This window comes from Zeus faber (assembly GCF_960531495.2).
Source record: "Zeus faber genome assembly, chromosome: 20".
Taxonomy (NCBI): domain Eukaryota; kingdom Metazoa; phylum Chordata; class Actinopteri; order Zeiformes; family Zeidae; genus Zeus; species Zeus faber.
In genome coordinates, this window is record NC_137207.1 from 22,272,521 (window position 1) to 22,293,362 (window position 20,842).

The 20,842-nt window shown below is 46.5% G+C and overlaps 2 protein-coding genes across 2 annotated transcripts in view; one reads left to right on the forward strand and one right to left on the reverse strand.

Moving 5' to 3' along the window:
- Nucleotides 1-3,082: 3,082 nt before the first annotated feature.
- Nucleotides 3,083-3,991, forward strand: cdk5r1b (cyclin dependent kinase 5, regulatory subunit 1b (p35); the record flags this gene model as incomplete). Its single annotated transcript, XM_080021704.1, has 1 exon — nt 3,083-3,991. The coding sequence occupies one exon, from the start codon at nt 3,083-3,085 to the stop codon at nt 3,989-3,991; it is 909 nt and encodes a 302-aa protein (XP_079877830.1).
- An 8,532-nt stretch (nt 3,992-12,523) lies between these two features.
- The window catches only part of myo1d (myosin 1D), a gene marked incomplete at its 3' end in the record, with an annotated part of 83,144 nt that continues 74,825 nt past the window's right edge, over nt 12,524-20,842 (reverse strand). The window contains exon 22 of the mRNA XM_080021682.1: nt 12,524-12,680. Within this exon, the coding sequence (XP_079877808.1) occupies nt 12,524-12,680 (157 nt within the window). The remainder of the gene's footprint in view (nt 12,681-20,842) is intronic.

Sequence of the window (20,842 nt, forward strand, 5' to 3'; positions counted from 1 at the left end):
TGCCTGAATGGAGCGGCGTGCGTGCGTGCGTGCGCGGTGACGTCACGTAGCGCGGCGTGCGTCACAGTCCCGCGCCGAGTGCATTGTGGGTAATTGAGGATTTTGTTTTCTGATCTGGTTTTGAGATAAACAGGTGAAAAGCGCCAATAAAAATGATTTGATGACACATATGAATACACGAATTAATATATGCTTAATTATTTTACCTATATTCTCTGAAATAATGCGAATCCTCCGTAAAATGCCTGGTGTGCGAGGGGACGTATGGATAAATAACAGTGTAAGTTACCGATGCGATTTTTAACAAATGAATTATTGGTTCGAAATAAACAATGCACACATACTGCATAGGAGTCCAAAATTAGACATTAAGTTAAACTGGCGGAAACATAATTGATATAAACACGCGACAGCGTTTTAATTGATGGCATTTGTTGTTTACATCACGACTATGTTAAAAAATATATTAATAATAATAACCATAATAATTATTATTATAATAAATGATAATAATAAACAACAACAATAACAACAATCAAAATAATAATAATAACACCAATAATAGTAAATAATAACAAAAACAACAACAACAATAATACTTCTACGACTACTACTGATAATAATAATAATAATAATAACAATAACTAATGATAAAAAACATTATTATTATTATTATTATTATTAATATTATTAATAATAACATCAATAATAATAATAATAATAATAATAATAATTGTTATTATTATTATTATTATTACTATTTATATTATTTATTATTATTGTTATTATTATTATTATTATTATTATTATTATTAATAATAATAATAATAATAATAATAATAATAATAAATAACAACAATACCAATAACAATAACAATAATAATAATAATAATAATAACAAATAGTACACACATGATCTTTTTCCCAGTCTGAGATGTACTGGATTCACTGGGTTCGGGGGGTTCAATGTCTTGGTTTAAACGCTTGTTGTGCTTGGGTGGAGCGGGTGGAGTTAAAAACAGCACCACGGACAGAGCGCGGAGCGGCGCTGCGTCACCCCGGCAGCCCCGCTCCCCCAGCCGCCCCCCTCCGCCCCACAGCCTCCTCCTCCCCCGCAGCATCCGCATCCCAGCCTCTCCATCCCAGCGTCCACTCCACAGTTGCCCGCGCTGTGGTCAACTGTTTGGTTGGCGCACGCCGTCCCCGGGTCGTTGGATTGTGTTGTTCATTTGCGTGGTCGGTATTTTATTTCATTTTTTTTTAAATATATTTTTTTTTTTGCGGGGGGATGGTTCATTCTCTCCTCGCTTGGTGACTCGAGAGGATCACAAGGAAAAGACCAAAACACCAAACAAACCAAGACGCAGAGCACCGCTGCAGTGCGATTATTTTCCCTCTCCCCCACTGAGCAGAGGACAAACATCTGGTAAGTAAACCCTCTTTTTATATACAATTCTATTTAAGAAAAAAAAAAAAAACTAGGTTACAATTTGAGTGTTTTTAAGCCGCTATTTGTAAAGCCATAACACCTAGAAATGGGTAGCTGTCAAATAGGGAAACACTAAAAGCAATGCCCGACCGTCTTCAATTTCAAAATCAAATATGCGGATTTGTTCTTTGTTCTAAATTCTAAAAAACAAAACAGAACAAAACAAAACAAAAAATAAACACCCCAACACCGTCTACACATTGGGGATGGCCGGGGAGCGGGGAGCGACGCTGAACGACGCGAGGCCACCGCGCGTTGCGACGGAGCCGTCGACGCGGCAGCTCAGCCTCAGCACCGCGGAGAGCTCCGACGCGCGCAAGCCGCCGCGGAGGCGACCACCTGCCGCCGGGCCGCTGTCTTTTTTTTCATCGCAGCGCTTTAATTCCACCTCCGCAACGTACACGACCGAGCGCACATCCGCGAAACGGCGTCGCACTTTGGGTCCGGTGTGGTTTTACTACACCCCGCCAGGCTGAGTGTGGGTGGTGGAATGAAGGACGCTGGGTGCTGGATTATGCGGCGCAAAAAGAGAAGGCAGTTCATTAAAAAAAATAAAACAAAATACAAATTTGAGCCCGTATATTTCGGTGTGTGTGCCTTTCCACGCACGCACGCACGCACACGCACGCACGCACGCACGCACGCACGCACGCACCCAAACCCACCGCAGCGGGTCTCGGTGTTTACGTTTCAGCTTCCATTTGAGGGTGTGATCGCAAGTCGGCCATTGCTCATGAATCCAGAGATGTCGTTCGGAAATCCCTCAGAGGACTTCTTCCATCATGCATAGATTATTTCCTGCCTGAGATAGATGTTCCCCCAGATTTCCTGAATGATGAAGTGTTATCTTATCTTATCTTGTCTTGTCCTATCTCATCTTATCCCATCGTATCTATCTTACCTTAGAATGAGCTAATCATCAGTCATCATAAATGTCCTAATTCTGTGTTCCCATATGCTTTTAAATGCCTGCGGCTTATTATAATTCTGCATTTAAACGTTAAAATCAATCAATACCCAGTCGCTTAAGTTAGCGTTTTGCCGAAGGGAAGGCAGAAATCTATTTCATAAGCTCTTATTTGTAAAAGCAAAAGGCTGTTCCCTTGCGGCCACTTGCTGAATGGTCCATCCGACCTCTTGCAGATCATTACTGCTGATGAGAGCGCATAAAGGCAGAGGATGATACACAAAACCTGTGTACATCCATTTAATACATTTCATATATATTTTTAAAAGATAAACACAAGGTTATCTCATGTATCTTTTTGTAAGCTAATCTGAAAAAGAAGATACCACCCAAGCTCTCCATTCTTCCTTTGGCTGATGACTGATCCATTGTGTTTTCAACAGGCACAGCTGGACACGCAGCAACGGAGGCGGAGCGCTGAAAAACGACTCGAAGTGTCTCGTTCAAGCGGCTTTGTGAACCTTGAGAGAGCAAGTCGGGGTCTAGATGTCTGAGACCATCGGCCTGTAGCCAGGGTCTCCCATCTCCCAGAACCAGCGAGGCATCGAGACCCTCAGGATCTCCCGTGCCCGACGCTCTCTTGTCCCAGCGCGGCCAAAGCCCCTGGACGCCAACCCACTGTCACCATGGGAACCGTGCTGTCTTTGTCGCCTAGCTACCGCAAGGCTGCCCTCTTTGAAGATGGGCCGGCCACGGTGGGCCACTATACAGCGGTTCAGAACAGTAAGAACGCGAAAGACAAGAACCTCAAGAGGCACTCGCTCATCAACGTGTTGCCATGGAAGCGAATCGTGGCAGTGTCGGCCAAAAAGAAAGGCTCCAAGAAGGTGCAGCCCAACGGCAACTACCAAAACAATGTCACGCACCTCAACAACGAGAACCTGAAGAAGTCCCAGTCCTGCGCCAATCTGTCCACCTTCACTCAGGACCAGAGCACCCCGGGCGCCAACAAGGGCTCAAACAACCCTGTGTCGTCCATCAAGAAGGCCCCCCTGTCCAACTCCAACGTGGCCCCGGGGACCCCGAAGAGGGTCATCGTCCAGGCCTCCACCAGCGAGCTGCTGCGCTGCCTCGGGGAGTTCCTGTGCCGGCGCTGCTACCGACTGAAGCACCTGTCACCCACCGACCCGGTGCTGTGGCTGCGCAGCGTGGACCGCTCCCTGCTGCTCCAGGGCTGGCAGGACCAGGGCTTCATCACCCCCGCCAACGTGGTCTTCGTCTACATGCTGTGTCGCGACGTGGTCTCCTCCGAGGTGGCCACGGAGCACGAGCTGCAGGCGGTGCTGCTCACCTGCCTCTACCTGTCCTACTCCTACATGGGCAACGAGATCTCCTACCCGCTCAAGCCCTTCCTGGTGGAGAGCTCCAAGGAGACCTTCTGGGACCGCTGCCTGTCCATCATCAACCTGATGAGCGCCAAGATGCTCCAGATCAACTCCGACCCGCACTACTTCACCCAGGTGTTCGCTGACCTGAAGAACGAGAGCCAGAAGGAGGAGGAGAGGAGCCGCCTGCTCATCGGCCTGGACCGGTGAGGGGCCGGGGGGGGGGGGGGGCGGGCGGAGGGGGTGGGGCATACTCCAGTCTGGCATTTCTGAGTTGAAGTTTGGGATACGTCTTTGTTCTGATATATTTTGACATGAACAACAACAACAACAACAACAACAACAACAACAACTGTACGTTTTATTTTCAATCAGGCGTTTCTACCTTTGTTTGGAGAGGGATGCAGATCTCATTTCCTATTTTTTATTTTATTTTTTTTATTGCATTGAAACTAAATTAGTTACGCTGATCACCAAACATGAAGACATGGGAGCTTCATTCGTCAAAAAGCAACAAGACACCTTTGGCCTTTCTCCCCCTCAAAAAGATATGTACTTGAAAGTCAAATTGTATTTTTAAACGAGCCAAGGATGGTTTTTCTCTGGTCCTGAGCATGAAATCTTTTTTAATATATACCTAAAAAATGCCAGACTTGGGTACATCCTTTGCTACTATATATACTGAAATATATATATATATATATATATATATATATATATATATATATATATATATATATATATATATATATATGTGTGTGTGTGTATATATATATATATGAGTGTATATATATGTCTGTATATATATATATATATGAGTGTATATATATATGTGTGTATATATATATATATATATATATATATATATATATATATATATATATATATATATATATATATATATATATATATATATATAATATGTGTGTGTGTGTGTGTGTGTGTGTGTGTGTGTGTGTGTGTGTGTGTGTGTGGGGAATATTGGGAAATCCCACAATTTAGACAGAAAGACAAAAAACACTAGAAATGGAATCACGAATCTACAGCAATGAATGTGGAGAAGACTGGGGCTGCTGCAGCCGACTGACTGACTTTCTGACTGTTTGACCGTGTGATGTGCACTGCCTGCTGCAGGGGTGCCGGGGCCATCGCGTGAGTGCTTTCCTTCATGCATCATGGATGACCTGACATCCCTAGCTGAGAACCCTGGCTCTCTGGAACGCCGACACCCAAATCCCCTCCATTACGAGGATATAACCGGACATTTCTGCATTAATGCATATCGGGCCCCGGCAGAGGTTGACTGGAGGGGCCGCTGACTCTGGAGCCCAGTTGGTTTAAGTGGGAAGGGACACGTTGGGGAGACGGTGACGTGATGGACCGAACAACAAGCCCGCACTGCATTGTGGGACATTTGATCAAAAGACAACGGGAAAGTGGAAGTTATGGCTGGCGATCAACGGCGACTTTATTTTCATCTGAAAAAATAAACACGTAAATGGATGTTTTGGTTTGTTTCCCCCACCCCACAAAGGCTCAAACCTATGGATGCTTATTTATTGTTTTTTTTGTTTTTTTTTCCTGGAAACCTTTTTTTTTTTTTTCATACTTAGAAATGTTATCTATTGCACGTGTGCCATGCAATTTTACAGTTTGGGAGGGCGGGAGCAATTACTTTACTTCTTTCTACTTGATTTGTAAATCAACTGCATCTGCATTAGGGAATGCTGTGAATAAAGCGAACTAGTTTATTTAGCTATGCTTGCTGAAATAGGCTATTTGTTTACCAAGGAATTCTTTTTATACTTTTGTGTAAAGGTTGTAAAAAAAAAAAACAAGGAAAAAAAAAACGCCACTTTGGAATGATAGATCATTTTGTGCTTTGGATTCAGCATAGAAAATGTTTTAACAGTGCCATATCTTCAATGAAAATCCCGTAAGTCAGGAGGAAACTGAACGGTGTCCGGCTGTTGAAGGATTGAATTGACTTTTGTTATGAATGACTAGATGCCAATGCTTAATCATTTGTCACCATTATTTATTCTCTTAGCACATTTGTTGTAGATTAAAAAAAACAAAAAAAAAAAACTTTGAGAAAGGACGGGATCCGAGGCCGATGAGCTGATCTTTTGGCGGGAATGAAGATTGATTTTGGTCGATGCAAATGAATGTTACCGGGGATTCGAGCGTCGTGTACATCAAATTTGAAGCCCTATCGATTATAACCAACGTTGAATCTGACCTTCACCAAACAGACGTCACCAGGCCCACCGTGAGAGGACGAAAACATCGCCGGCCCCCTGTTGGAGAACAAGCCCTAAAAGCGTCTCCCCATCACACACACACACACACACACACACACACACACACACACACACACACACACACACACACACACACACACACACACACACACACACACACACACACACACACACACACACACTCGAGTAGCTTAGGCCAACTGCCCTGAGACATATCAGCCAGAGGAAAACAAAACGGAGCTGGAGGAGAAGAGACGGGGTCGAGGAGGTTACGGGTTGAATTCCCATCGACCTCCGTCGTGGTAATTGTTTGGTTTTTTTTCCGTTGCATCGTGCACGCCACTAGACGGCGTGAATACATTTGAGGCAGAGAGCATCAGAACACCATGGCAACCCCCGAGCCGAGAGCGCATGGATGACGCAAAGCTTTTTTACGTGCACCCTGAGGAGCGGCGGGCGCCGCCGGAGCCGCCTCGCAGTCGCCATGGACGGTTCCCATCGTGGAAGATTCAAGCTCCGGCGTCTGGGCTTGGGGCGGGTGGTGGGTGGACAAAGGCAGCGGCTAGAACACCAAATGCGTACTGGTCTCCACGCCTCCCCCCCCCGGTCACTCCAACTCAAAGATCTGCACGCTCTCCTCCAAGGAGCCGTGGTTCAGCCTTAGGCCTCCAGAGCCCCTGACCTGACCTCCATGTTGCTTTACCATCTCATCTCCTGGAGAGTCTCTGTCTCTCTCTCTCTCTCTCTCTCTCTCTCACGGCAGGAGGGGAAAAAAACAAAGCTAACTTAAAAACAGGGCATCGGGTCAAGGATCGTCAATAAGGAACGGGGGGGGGGGGGGGGTTCTCTCTGTCCGCCTGCTCCAAATCACTGAAATGTGCCATTTCCCCCACTTGTATCACTGAGTAGTTGTTTCAGAAAAAGACTTTTGAAAAACTTGTACTACATAAAAAAAGGACATAAAAAAATCTCAAGTGATAGTTTAAGATTTTCCGTCAAATTATTTTATGTATCTTGTTGCGTACTTTGTAGAACAAAAAAAAAACAGTGATGATACATTCAACGAGCGGACTGCATGTGTGTGTGAGTGTGTGTGTGTGTGTGTGTATGTGGACATCTGTTTGAGAGCCTGTGGAGGTTTTGCTTGTAGGGATGAATGAGTGAACTTTCTTTCCTTTTCGAAGAAGAAAAAAAAAAAAGAATTGTTGGGAAAAAGAGGAGTCCATACTAGTGTTTTTTTTTTTTCCAGGTCTTGGATGGGGGAGGGGGACCGATGGGTGTTGACACTGTTAAATAAAATATTCTTTTTGAAAAAGACAAAAAAGCTGTACCTGTAATTGAAACATTATCAGTTTTATTTCCGCTTACTTTAATTTATTTTTGTACTGTGATCGAAAAAAATAAAATGCACTGGTCGTTCAAGACGCCTGCGGGTCTGGTTGTGCTGTTATTCTGCATACAAAGAAAGAACAAAACCATGATGAATCATTTTTGGAACTACTTCGCTTCAAGGCTGCCATCTAGGACCGCTGGCTGTAACGGCCCTATGACTTTATTTTTGTTGGATACATTTAAGATTTAAAATTAGAATCAGAATAGGAATGAGTTCATTCCATCAGGTGCATTCACATGTAAAATAGGTGTACATGAATTTGTCATCGTGAGGATATTTAGTGCATTTCTACAGATAATTGGCATAAATAAAAGAAGCTCAACAGCCTGAATAAAAAAAATAAAATAATATAAAATATAATAAAATGTAAAATAAAAATAAAATATCAAAAAAAGAAGGAAAAAATATATATATATACACACAGTATATATATATATAAAATTGTAATATACACAAATACCAAAAAAATACAAAACAGAAATAGTAAAATATATAAAAATATACAGAATCTGCAAATTAGATTGTTTGCACAGGATAAGTAATTGGTATGGGTAGAATTTCAAATTATTGCTATGTATTAACTTAGTTATTAATTAACAACAGCATTAACAACAACAAAAACATCAAACAAATGATGTGTTTAATGCAGTAAGCATAGCCTACTTAGATTTGGACGTGGGACCCCTTTATGTCCTACATTTCCTATAGACTGCTGGTTAAGCCACGCTAAGTACCTACGGTGCCTAAATGGACCGACCCGGCACAGACCATAAAGTCCTGGTGGCTCTGATCAATGACTTTTACCTGGCACTGGTTTTCACACTTGGTCATCTCATACCGCCTGAGTCACCGGCCCTCACCACACGGCGCGGTCGTCCGCCTGCGGCGGACTTCGCGGTGGTTGGCGTCCGACACAGCGACAGCCGCGTTGTCGGGTTTTAGGAGTCTCCACGTCACCCGGAGGGAGGAGGAGAGGCAGTGGTGGGGGCAGCTGTCGGTGGGCGGATTAAAGCCCGGTTGTCATCGCGCAACGCGGCGAAGACACCGGGCCGGGGGCCCTGCGGACAGCACCGGAGTCAACAAACCATCTGGAAATCTGCAGCAAACACGACCCCCGTTTGCTTGGGGGGAAAAAAACAAAACAAAACAAAACAAAAAAAAAAAAACGAGAGGCAAACGACGAGCTTCAAGGATGAGGAGGCGTAAACAAGAAGGCCAGGGAACACGGCATCGGAACAAATTGATTTATTAATGAACTGATTAATCAAAGTCTGGATTACATCACAACATCTTGCATAGAACACAAGTGGACACAGGAGTGAGGTTCACTCGTGTGTTGTCCTTGGTCCGGACGCTTGATTTTCCCTTTATTGTCATAAGTACATACATGTCAGATGTAGGGCTGGGCGATACATCCATTTAATCGTTATGGCGATATGACACCAGATGTCACCTGGGATTTCTGTTATCGGAACAATGGAGATACTTTAATATGATGATATTATGTGATTATTATTGATTTATAATCTATTATAAATATGATTTATATGATTTATAATTTAACGGTACACGGCACGTACCGTTAAATTATCGTTATCGAGGTATTTGTCCAAAAATATTGTGATATTAAATATTGGCAAATTCGCCCGGCCCTAGAATGCACTACTGTAACTAGGTTTTGGTGTCGGCTCATTCTGCTTTTATGAGAATGAACGAGGTTCAATGTGAAGTTCAATTCAAGACACGAACGAGATTTTAATTTTTGGATGATAATATATATATATATATATATATATATATATATATATATATATATATATATATATATATATATCGTGTATTGCTGTTCGGCCTGAAAACACAGAGATATGATTTTTGGTCCATACCACCCAGCCCTAGTCGGAAGTATTCAAAATACAAAAAAAATAGGCACATAGTGGATCAGTAAATGTATGGCTTATACAGGATACTATGTAGGTAACTCCTGGTTTCTGTGTGAAGACAGAGATCACCGAATACACCGGAGAAAGGGAGTAAGACCTCGTTCACCAGAGGAAGCCTCCGGGCGATGGAGTTCTCGGCCCCCGACGGATAAACGGGAGCCAGATGACGTTTAAGTTGAGATCCGACGTGTCACGGGGTCCTCCGGTCTCGGAAACAAAGCGGAGAGGTCACAGCGAGGGGGCGATCTGGAGGCTACCCGGCGACCAATCGGACGACGGGCGCGGCTGTGACCGAATGGAGTCAAAGACAAGACACACGTGTGGATCCGCTGGGATCTTTGGTCCGCGGGGAACAAAAAAAAAAAACGAAAATGAAAAGCCATCCAATAAACTATCCGATTGGGAACATTTAAACGTTGAGACCGGGGACGGCCGCTTGCCGGTGCGGACCAATGCGCGTGATCATGGATTCAGAGAAGTGAAAGAAAGAAAGAAAGAAAGAGATTTTAGAGGGATGCCCTTGTTTACAAACAGACTGCGGAAAAACAACATGGCACGTTCCCACTGTGTTGTGGGGATGGTGTGGTTGGAGCAGTCACTCTGATCCCGGGACACCGACTACCTGGAGCCGGGACAGGTGCGAGGCTTGGTTCTCCTCCCTCGCGGGAAGGAGAGGGAGGAGAGGAGCGACAGCGGCTCCCTTACGATGACGAGGAGGAGGAGGAGGAGGAGGAGGAAGATACACGCGGGAGGAGTCTCATCGCCTCTCACGGCAGCCCCCACCCCCCGAGCTCCTACGAACACCCTCCATTAGCGCCTCTGACGTGACATCCCTCGCGGCGCGCACACAACACAATGTCCACACCCCCTAACACCGCCCTTTCGGGCGCCCTCACCAAGGTCGCGCGCCCCGCCGCACCCGGCGTGCGGCGGGGGAACGCGACGAACCCGAGCAGAGCCAACCGGAGGAGTAGAGGGCGTCCACAAGGTCGCAGCCTCGGCTCTCCCGGTCTCAAGGTCCGCTCATCATATCAGCCCCATAGGTTCCATCGCGAGGAGCTCCTCATCCGCCGTGACCGAGAACGTCCGTAGGAGGCGCGCGGTACCGTGCGGACAGCCAACAAACCCAGGCAGAATCAACCACCGTCGTGGGAGGAGCTGAGTACGGACGAAGCAGCGATGACGCGGTTGACTCGGAGGCAGCGAATCGGGAATGAGACGGGGAGAATATCTACCCTCCATTATATTATACATCAACACCTCTCTCAGCCCTCCGTCACTGACGGGGACGCAGCTTCTGCCGCTCGGCGGAAACAATCAAACAAACAAACAAAAAGAGCGTCCAGTCAATCCCTAGCTCCTGGGAGGTTCAACCCCCAGGATCTGGACTCCGACAGCGGAGCGGACTGGGTTGAAGCGTCTTTATCTTTCCCCCTCTATGTCTCGCACTCCCCCCCCCAGTCCACCTCGTCCTCTTCCCTCTCCCGTCGCGGCAGAGAGCCAGGCTGGCTGGCACCGAGCCAAGCGGCGGGAGCGCGTACGCGTACGCGGACACGCGCACACACACACACACACACACACACACACACACACACACACACACACACGCGCGCGCACTTTGACGGCTGCATCAGGAGTCAGGGCCGCTACAAGTCATCGGGGCACTGAACCAACACAACAACATGAAACGAGGTTGAAGAGGCGAGGCGTGCACGGGGCTGGGGGCATGAAACACCGACACCTTGGCCACAGACTTTGACAAAATAACAGAAAATAAAAGAAGATCATCTTGATTAAAACAAATGTTAAAACATCTAGCAACTGAAAAAAAAACACTGATTTTTTTTACGACTCTAAAATTTTTTTTGTCAATTAGTGACATTTAAACAAGGAATGAAGGAATGACAGCTGGAATGGAGGCGTTGAATGATGAATAGACGTCATTTTCAATTGAAATTATACAACAATATCAATGTTCTCACAATCTCTTCATAGTTTGATTCCATTCATGCTTTTCAGTTCGGACGTTGCGCTGGCGTGCTGCCCATTTTATATATTCGTAGTCTACCGTTGCGCAGTTCACGTGCGTTCTAGTAATATACAAGCACTATAATAGTATTATGAATGTACAGACGGTGCAGTATAGAGAATAAGATTAATGCACGATTTAAATTAAGTGAAAAACAAACAAAAAAACAACAACGCTCCTCCGGAAGCAGGTCGGAACGTTCTGGATGTGCTCAACACATCCCACGAAAAACACCCTGTGACTAACCAATTGACACCATATCAAAATAATTTGAGTCAAAATTCGTGCCTCAGACACTGTGACAAACGAATGAATCACATTCAAATTCCTCCCCACTACCACAACATCATGGCATCGTACAGAGGTGGGAGATTCCAGGTCCGGAAAGCAAAAGTCCCGCCGCGTGTTTTGGGTCGGCGCTGTTAAGCGGGAGTTGACTCAAGATCCCGGAACGGAATTTTTACTTTCTGAAGCAGGATTTTCCGCCCCTGGCATCGGGAACGCGCGCTTTAACATAAACAGGGAAACTCAAAAAGCAAAACAATCAACGGAAGCTGAATTTCCATTTTAGACGTTTTACCAAATAGGGCACAAAAAAAAACAAAAAAAAAAACGAAATGACTCCTCCACTCGAAGCGAAACATCAAAGCTGTCAAAGCTGCACGTCTTCGGGGCGATCGGGGCCAAATATACGTAAGCACAACAAGTTTGCCGGGCTCCCGCTCTGCCGGAGGGATTAGCCCCCCGGCCGGGGAGGGCTTAACAGCAGACGACAACGACAAAAAAAAAAAAAAAAAAAAGAAAGTCATTACACAACATATTGTTGGCTGTGAGGAGCGTCTCCTCTCACCTTGACTGGACTAGATTTCCCTAAAATAAAAATAAAAAATAAAAATAATCGAAACAAGCGAAATAGGTCGGATTTTGGCACGGCTTTGCAGTTGGACAATTAACCGTCGCCGTTCCTCCTCCAGAGCCTCCGTCTCCGTCGCGCGGTTTCGCAGCAGGTGGGGAGGGGGGTGGAGGGTTGGGGGTGGGGGTGGGTGCGAACAGAAGCCCTCAGTCATCTTCCAGGGTTTTCAGACGTGTCGGAGCCCGTGCGCCTAGCCACTCTCAGTTTCCGGGCACGGCCAGGACGTAGCCGGAGCGGCTCTTGGTGAAGTCGGGCTGCGGCTGGTTGATCCGGGGCTCCACGATGATGGTGCACTTCCTGCCGTTCATGCTGCACTGGATGGGGCTGCAGACGTTCACCTGCAGCTTCCTCTTCTCGCTGGGGGGGGGGGGGGGGGGGGGGAGAGGGTGAGAATTAGGTGATCCGCCGTCCAAAAAAAAAGGTGTGGATGGGGCGTTCCAGGCCTTTCCGAGGATCAACAGGAGGAAAGTGAACAAAGTAAACCATAAATCAATGTTCAAGCCTGTTCGGCCATGATACTACTTTTCAAACCATTTTTTTTTGTCAACTCTCCTCCGGTATAGCGCCCCCGTAGTACAGAGAAATAATTATATTTAGAGAAATAATTTCTACCCTATATACCCATCATCAAAATGTAACCTGTGCATAGTATCGCGTTTTATATTCTTTATACATTTATATATCTGACTATTTCTCTGTTATGTATTTCAATTTAATTTTTTTTTCCCAGGCTATTTGTTTATATTTGACAATTTTAATTTTTATATTTTTATACTATTATCTTATTTTTACTTCACTTTTTATTTTATTATAAATTTTATTTTTTCAGACTGTTAAGCTTTTTTTTTTTAATGCTAATTGACTGTAGTGAAAGTGAAAGAGTCTTTTTTTTTTTATTATTATTTTTTTTTATACCGGAAGCTACAAACAGCCAGACACTTCCTAGCGTTTGGGATCTGATGGATCGATCCTCATCGTCAGTGGAAGTATTTTTAATTTGACGTCCCGACACAGAGGAGAAAGCATTAGGTACCGACGCATCCATCCATGTATTTATATGTGTGTATAGGGGGTTTTACATCCATGCATCCATCCATCCATCCATGCATCCATCCATCCATGCCTTCATCCATCCCTGCATCCATCCATGCATTCATCCACGAATCCATCCATCCATGCATTCATCCACGCATCCATCCATCCATGCATCCATCCATCCATGCATCCATCCATCCATGCCTCCATCCATCCCTGCATCCATCCATGCATTCATCCACGCATCCATCCATCCATGCATTCATCCATGCATCCATCCATCCATGCATCCATCCATGCATTCATCCATGCATCCACCCATCCATCCATCCACGCATCCATCCACGCATCCATCCATCCATCCATCCACGCATGCATCCATCCCTCATCCACCATCCATCCATCCATCCAAACCACTATTAGGCCGAGTAGCCGAGGAGCAATCAGGTGGAAGCACTGATGGAGGAATGATCCATATGGTGGAGTAGGGCTTTTAGCACCCGTCACATCCAGTTAGGCGATCTCTGGGAGAACGGGCGCTTTGCCTCGTTTGCTCTGAAGCAGGATCGATGGGGGGAATCGAAGCACGAGCGGGGGAGGAAAAACAAAAACAAACAAACAAGAAAAAGGGTAAATTGTGGGCTGAGAATGAACGTTGGAAACGGAGGCAGATCAGATCGCCCTCCTCATCGTGACGCGGCTCGCAGATCAGACCGAGGGCGTCTATCTACGCCGCTCGTTACCGCCACTCTCCGTCAATGGAACCCTAAAAAGTTAGGAAATGTGTCGACGCACACACACACACACACACACACACACACACACACACACACACACACACACACACACACACACACACACACACACACACACACACACACACACACACACACACACACACTCCTCTGCTTCCATCTTGCTTTGCACAGTATGGAGAGAATCAGCACCGCCTCTGGTCACCATGGAAACCCCCCCCCCCCACACGCGCTGAATTCCTCCATCTGTCATGGCGGCCACCGCCAGCCAAGGGAGCAACGTTTTTTCCTTGCATGTCTACATGTGTGTGTGTGACTCTCGCACCGTAATATAGCGGGGATAGTAGGGGGCAGGGGGGGCGGGGTCGGGGATGCTCACAAACAAATGAAGTAAAAATGCGCGGGGGCGCGTGTTGCACAGACGCCAATTAACGCAAATCTCACACACGGGAAACACAATGGAAGTCCAACATCTTAGAAGCATCGGATGCACGTGACAGAATTTTCTGCAGAGGAGGATCTGGACATCGCCGAGCTGGACCCGCGGCGGTGGGTCCTGGGCCAGACTCGGACGGCCACTGGATGGTCTTTCCAACCAGGAAATGTCCCTTCCCATCCCCCCAATCTCTCTCTCTCTCGCTCTCTCTCTGTCTCTCTCTGTCTCTCCCTCTCTCCCCGGCTCCCCTCTGTGCCCGTGTGTCTCCTCTCTGTCCTTCATGCCATGTGGTTCCAGGCTGACTGGTGCCCTAAACAGCGCCTGAGCTCCAGGGAGGGAGGCGGGGATGGGTGGGGGGGAGAGACCAGGAGCAGAAGGTGAGGAGAAGAGGAAAGGAAGGTAAAGGAAAGGAAAGGAAAGGAATGGAAAGCGAGGAAACCAAAGTAGGGGATTTGGGGCTGAGAGGAAAAAAAAACGAAACAAAACAAGCATCTCAAAAGGGGGTTCGTTTGCGTGTTTAGACGAACGTAAACAAGAGGAAAGCCCAGAGACGGGGGCTGTGCCGGTACGAGACGGGACGAGTAAAAGGGTGGAAAGGAGGGGAGACGGAGTAACGAGGGATGAGGAAATAAACGACGGGTAGCGAGCGACGCCTGAAGCCCCACTCCGAGTCATCCCGGCTCCTCTCCTGTCCTGAAATATAGATGAGAGCTGCAGGTGCAGCGGGTGGGGTTGGGGGATGCAGGTGGGGTTTGGGGGTGGAGGTTCTGTGTGTGTTGCTGTGCATCTCTCCTCGTCTCCATTTACTAGAAAAAAAAAAAAAAAAAAGGCAAGGCGATGACTCGGAGCCAAAATGTTGTCAGCGAAGAGGGAAGAGCGGCGTCTGAATTATTTCAGATCAGCTCTTAAAAGTACCGCAAGAAGTTAAAAAAAAAAAAATTGAAAAAGTAAAACTTCCCAGGAAAGTTCCAGTCGCACGAACAAGGCTCTACACTACGCTTCAAGCAATCTGGCAGGAAATTTAATTCAGCTATGTGGACATGAAGAAGTAAAAAGTTTTCAGCTGGAGTGGCACAATATTGATCCAAAAATCAAAAACCACCGTCTTTAAGGTCAATACACAATTTGTAACAGAGCCGAGGGGTTGACTGATACGTCCCCCCCCCCCCCCCCCCCCCCCCACAACATATTGTGACCAAGGGACCAAAATTAATATTCTTTAAACGCTTTTTTTTTTTTTTTATGTCAAAGTTCACAGTAACACAAACTCTAATAATATATATATATATATATATATATATATATATATATATATATATATATATATATATATATATTGTGACCGACCTTGACGACTGCATTTTTGGACAATGGCTTTTTTTCCGACACCACCTGGGAATTTGAACTCATCATTGAGTTGCGCATTACAACGTTTTCGAGGGACGCTCAGATTGGATTTCAAGGATTATTTCCTATTCTTTTTTTCCATCAATCGGGCAAAGTAATGTGGACCACAGATTTAAAATATCAATCGAACAGAACTACTGTAAATCTCATCTCCTTCATTTTAGAACCAGACGTGTGACGTGTCATAACTGAAAATACTAAATATTTTGCGTCAAATTTGTTCAGATTCTCACTAATATCCGCTCCGTATGTGGATCGATTTGGATTAAATTTAAACCACGAGATCCATAGCTTATGCCAAAATACTTGTTTAGGATAGTTTGAGCCGGGTTAGACATTTTTCGGACTGGCGTACTGGCATGTTTTTTTTTTTGCGCTATTCCGTATGTGGATCGATTCTGATGAAACTTCAGCCGCCGGGTCTTTATGACAGAGCGATTCAAACAGGACATCAACCGTGTTCGTCTGTTATGCATAAGTTGGTTTTCCAGACAGTTTTCAACATTATTTTTTACGCTCCCAATAACGGGCTGGTAAGTTCAGACCAGACCCTCCCACCGATGTCGATCCACACGCCCCCTCACACGCCCCTAAAACGCCCCCTCACACGCCCCTCACATGCCCCTAACACGCCCCCTCACATGCCCCCTCACACGCCTCTCACATGCCCCTAACACCTCACACACGAGGCTTCAGCCGGGGCTCTGCACGTTCGTCTTTGTCCTAAAAATGCAATTTTTTTACCATGTGTAGCTCGAAAACAAAAGCTCAAATTATCATTCCTACTCCACTTGCATCCACGGCAGGTGGTGAACGGGTGGTGCCCAGAGGCTGAAGCATGAATTGCCCATGCAGGGTTGATTTTAAGCATTTATTTATTTTCACGTGTTTGTTTTTAAACCGGAATTGCATATGGGTCGCAGACGGCAACAAATGTAATAAAATAAAATAATTTGGATATAAGCAACAAATCAGAAGACATTTGCATTAAGGCATTAAGCATCATCATTAAGACCTGCCTTGGTTTCTGTCAAAGTCTACCTTGTGGTCTTATGTGGGGTTGTTTTGTGTCCTCATTCTCTTCTTATGCCTTTTCCTTTTTGGGTGTTTTGTGCAAGTAACTGTGTCGTGTATCGTTCAAAAGGTAAATCCACCAAGAAAAGACAGCTTTTACAGCGGCTGGCGAAGGTAAATTGCTCCTCGACGTGTGTACCAGTGGACTGGATACGACTCACGACGACAATAACAACGGATTATGCTAATCTAGGCAGATAGTTAGAACATTTCCCCCGGGACATTTCGGAAAAAGGAGAGACAGCGAAGATGTGAAGTGTGAGACCAACAGTAGAACAGTCCCTCAACTGTCGTTCAATTCTGTGTGAGTGAAGCTACAAAGAGGAAATAACACACACACACACACACACACACACACACACACACACACACACACACACACACACACACACACACACACACACACACACACACACACACACACACACACACAGCAGGTGGGTGTGGACAGGCGCAGGAGAGGAGCCCACACTGTTTATCTGTCGGATCCTCCTCACACACAGCCTGGGCCAACTGATGCTACTCTATTAAAAATCCATAGTCTCCTCACATCAGTATCCCACTGTGTGTGTGTGTGAGAGTGTGTGCTTGTGTGTGTGTGTGTGTGTGTGTGTGTGTGTGAGCACATATTGAGTGAGACCACACTGAGATAAAGAGAGAAAATGCAATGGGAGCTTTAATAGATGTGTTCCTGACATTGTGTGTGTGTGTGTGTGTGTGTGTGTGTGTATGTATGTGTGTGTGTGTGTGTGTGTGTGTGTGTACATTTTGAGTGCGACCACAGATAAGGAGAGAAATTTCATGGGGGGGCTTCAACAGATATGTGTTGACATTGTGTGTGTGTGTGTGTGTGTGTGTGTGTGTGTGTGTGTGCTGTGTGTGTGTGTGTGTGTGTGTGTGGACTTCGGTGCAGTTGTCAGGGTCTGTGACACAGGGGTGGGGGTGGGGGGAGGGTGTTGTCCATGCTGCCGTGCTGTTACATAGATGGTCTGACAGATAGCACAGGCTCCGCAGACCCAGTGAGCACAACACACCAACACACGGCAACACACACCAACACACGGCAACACACGGCAACACACGCCAACACAGATCAACACACGCCAACACACGCCAACACACGCCAACACACACCAACACACACCAACACGCTGGAACGGGAAAGCCATGTCCAGCCTTTGTAACGACAGAAGCGGCTCGCCTGGGCCCACCTGTCAAAGAGTGGCTGGTGCGGGGGCTCAAATTTCTATTTCGGGGATTGACGTACAGCACTCACTTATGATGAAGACACCCAATATGGGACGGACAATGGAAGCGTATGCCAAAATCCCGTCCAAATAACTCTTCATGGCATTGAAGGAAATAAGCTCATGTTGGGGCCATGGATGACTGTAAAGACCCTGAAAGCCAGGGCACGAGCGGAGCGGAACCCGTGCAGTCCGGAAGCTCCAACATTGGTAGAAGGTAGAAGGAGGGTGGAGCTTGGGCGGAGCTTGCTTGAGATGGAGTAGCAGATAAGCAGCCCTAGGTGGGAGCATTTAAGTCGACCGCCCCGTGAAGAAAATGAGATCAGACCAATGTGCTCAATATATACATAATTGCCTATTCCATATACATAAGCATATTCCCTTTATCTATTCCATTTTATTTTATTTTATTCTATATATTTTTATTTTATTCTATAAGTATTCGACTTACTGTATTACGTTTTAGGAATCAGTTAGTTGGTCTATTAGAAAGAAATTTTCCCAGGACATATTGTGTATTATCACCGGGTGCGTGGAATTACATTTCACTGCATATATGTATGAAAGTATGTATATGTATGTGACAAATAAACCTCTTGAATCAATTCAGGGCGCCGATCAGTCAGACCGAGCCCGACCCCACTGCGCGGTTATAGCGACTCCCGGTCGGTGGACTTGATTTCCGTGATTTGATCTGCCGCGGCTTCGGTCCAAAGTGTGAAGGCTTCCCGAGGCCGTGCGTGGAAAGCTCTTGAGTTCATTAGTATCGGGGAAGAACTGCCGGCGCTGCGTCTGCAAGCGACACTGAGAAAAGGTAGAAAGGAAGAGGGCGACGGCGAATCGGTTTCATTGTTTGCATAGAGGACGGTTTGCGTCTTTTCTGCTCCTACGGTGCATGAATCGGTTCGTGGCGCTGTTGTAACGGAGATCAAGTCAGCTGGACGTCCATGAGCCACGTAGAAGTCGTTTTCCTCTCACGGCTCATCCCTCCAAACCGGCACCGGCAAACGGCCGCGGCGCCCTTCCGCTGCAAATCGCTGCTCATCCTACAAACGCCGCTTATTTATTTTGCCTCCTCTGAATGACATTGGTCACGTTCTATCTTGTGGCGTCGTGTTTTTCCCCGAATCGTCCTTCCTCGCTAAGAGGCGTTTTAATCACGGAGATAAAGCGCTCGACAAGGTCGCGGCAGGCTTAAATATATAAAAACATAGCGAAGGAAAAAAAAAACCAAAAAAAAAAAAACCCTGAAGACAAACTGTGGAAACTCCTACGCGCTCAAACCCTCCAAAAAAAAAAAAAAAAAAAGAACCCCAGAGCTCCTATTCATCAAATTCTAGCGGAGATCTGCGCCGCCATATGCATGTCTCTTTTAGTCCATGTGGATTATAATTTCATCCTTTTATCTTCATTTTTTTTAAAATTAGCTCTACTCATAACAGGAGCGATTACTAAGTAGGTCATAAAAAAAAAAAACGCTGTACAAAAAAAAAAAAAAAAATTAAAAAAAAAAGAGCCTTAGCAGCAGAAAATGATACAGGCAAAAACTGCGTCCCCAGAAGAAGAGAGAGAGCAAGGAGAGAGAGAGAGAGAGAGAGAGAGAGAGAGAGAGAGAGAGAGAGAGAGAGAAGCGAGAATCCAGCAGTGGGGCTGCCAAGGACAAAGACCGATCAAAGTGGCCCAAACCGCGGCCTCCTTGTGCGCAGGCAGAGATATCACAAGAGCGGACGGCAAAGGGTGGACGAACCCACTGGCCGTGTGAGCACGTGGACGCGGGAGGAAACCCCCGTTCCCAGAGGGCGGCGAGTAAACAATAAGCGTCAATACCAGCGACGCCCCCAAGCTGTTGCCCTGCAGCCCAGCGTGTCCGGTGTTCCCAGATGAGCTGGTCAAACACAAAGGGCGCGCTTCCCGGACCCGCCCCTCGGCTGTGAACCCCCGTTTAAGGGACCAGCGGGGGGGGGAGGGGGGGGGGGGGGCGCGGCCGGAAGTGTTACAAAGCAAGGGCCCCCGTCCCTCGGGGGCGAGACACCGAAGCCGCTGTACAGATGGACCGAGGGGGCCTCCCATACGTTCCGGTCACAAGATGCCCAAATGGACGCGCTGTGATTCTCCATCGGGGCTTTTTTTTTTTTTTTTTTTATAACTCTCGTGCCCTCACCCGCCTCCAACCATTCTTCCACACACACACACACACACACACACACACACACACACACACACACACACGGCCAAGTCTTCCCCCCGCTGACCGGCCTCGTCTTTGGGGCGGACTCTCCACAATCACAGGGGTGAGTGGAGTTGGTTGTGAGGGGACATTACACTAATCAATAGGCGGGGCCAGCAGGGAGAGGGGAGGGAAAGCCAAGCCGCGCTGGGGAGGCCTCAATTATTTGCCCATCATGGAGGGGAAGGACTGCTCACTTGAGAAGTCACCCCCCACCCCCCCCCCTCCAGGTTTCACTCATCAAAGCCAGTCGATGAATCGATCCGGATTCTAGTCCGTTCGGTGTTACTCTGCAGACACCGGGCGGGAGAACGACGGAGGAAGATTCACTGTGTTTT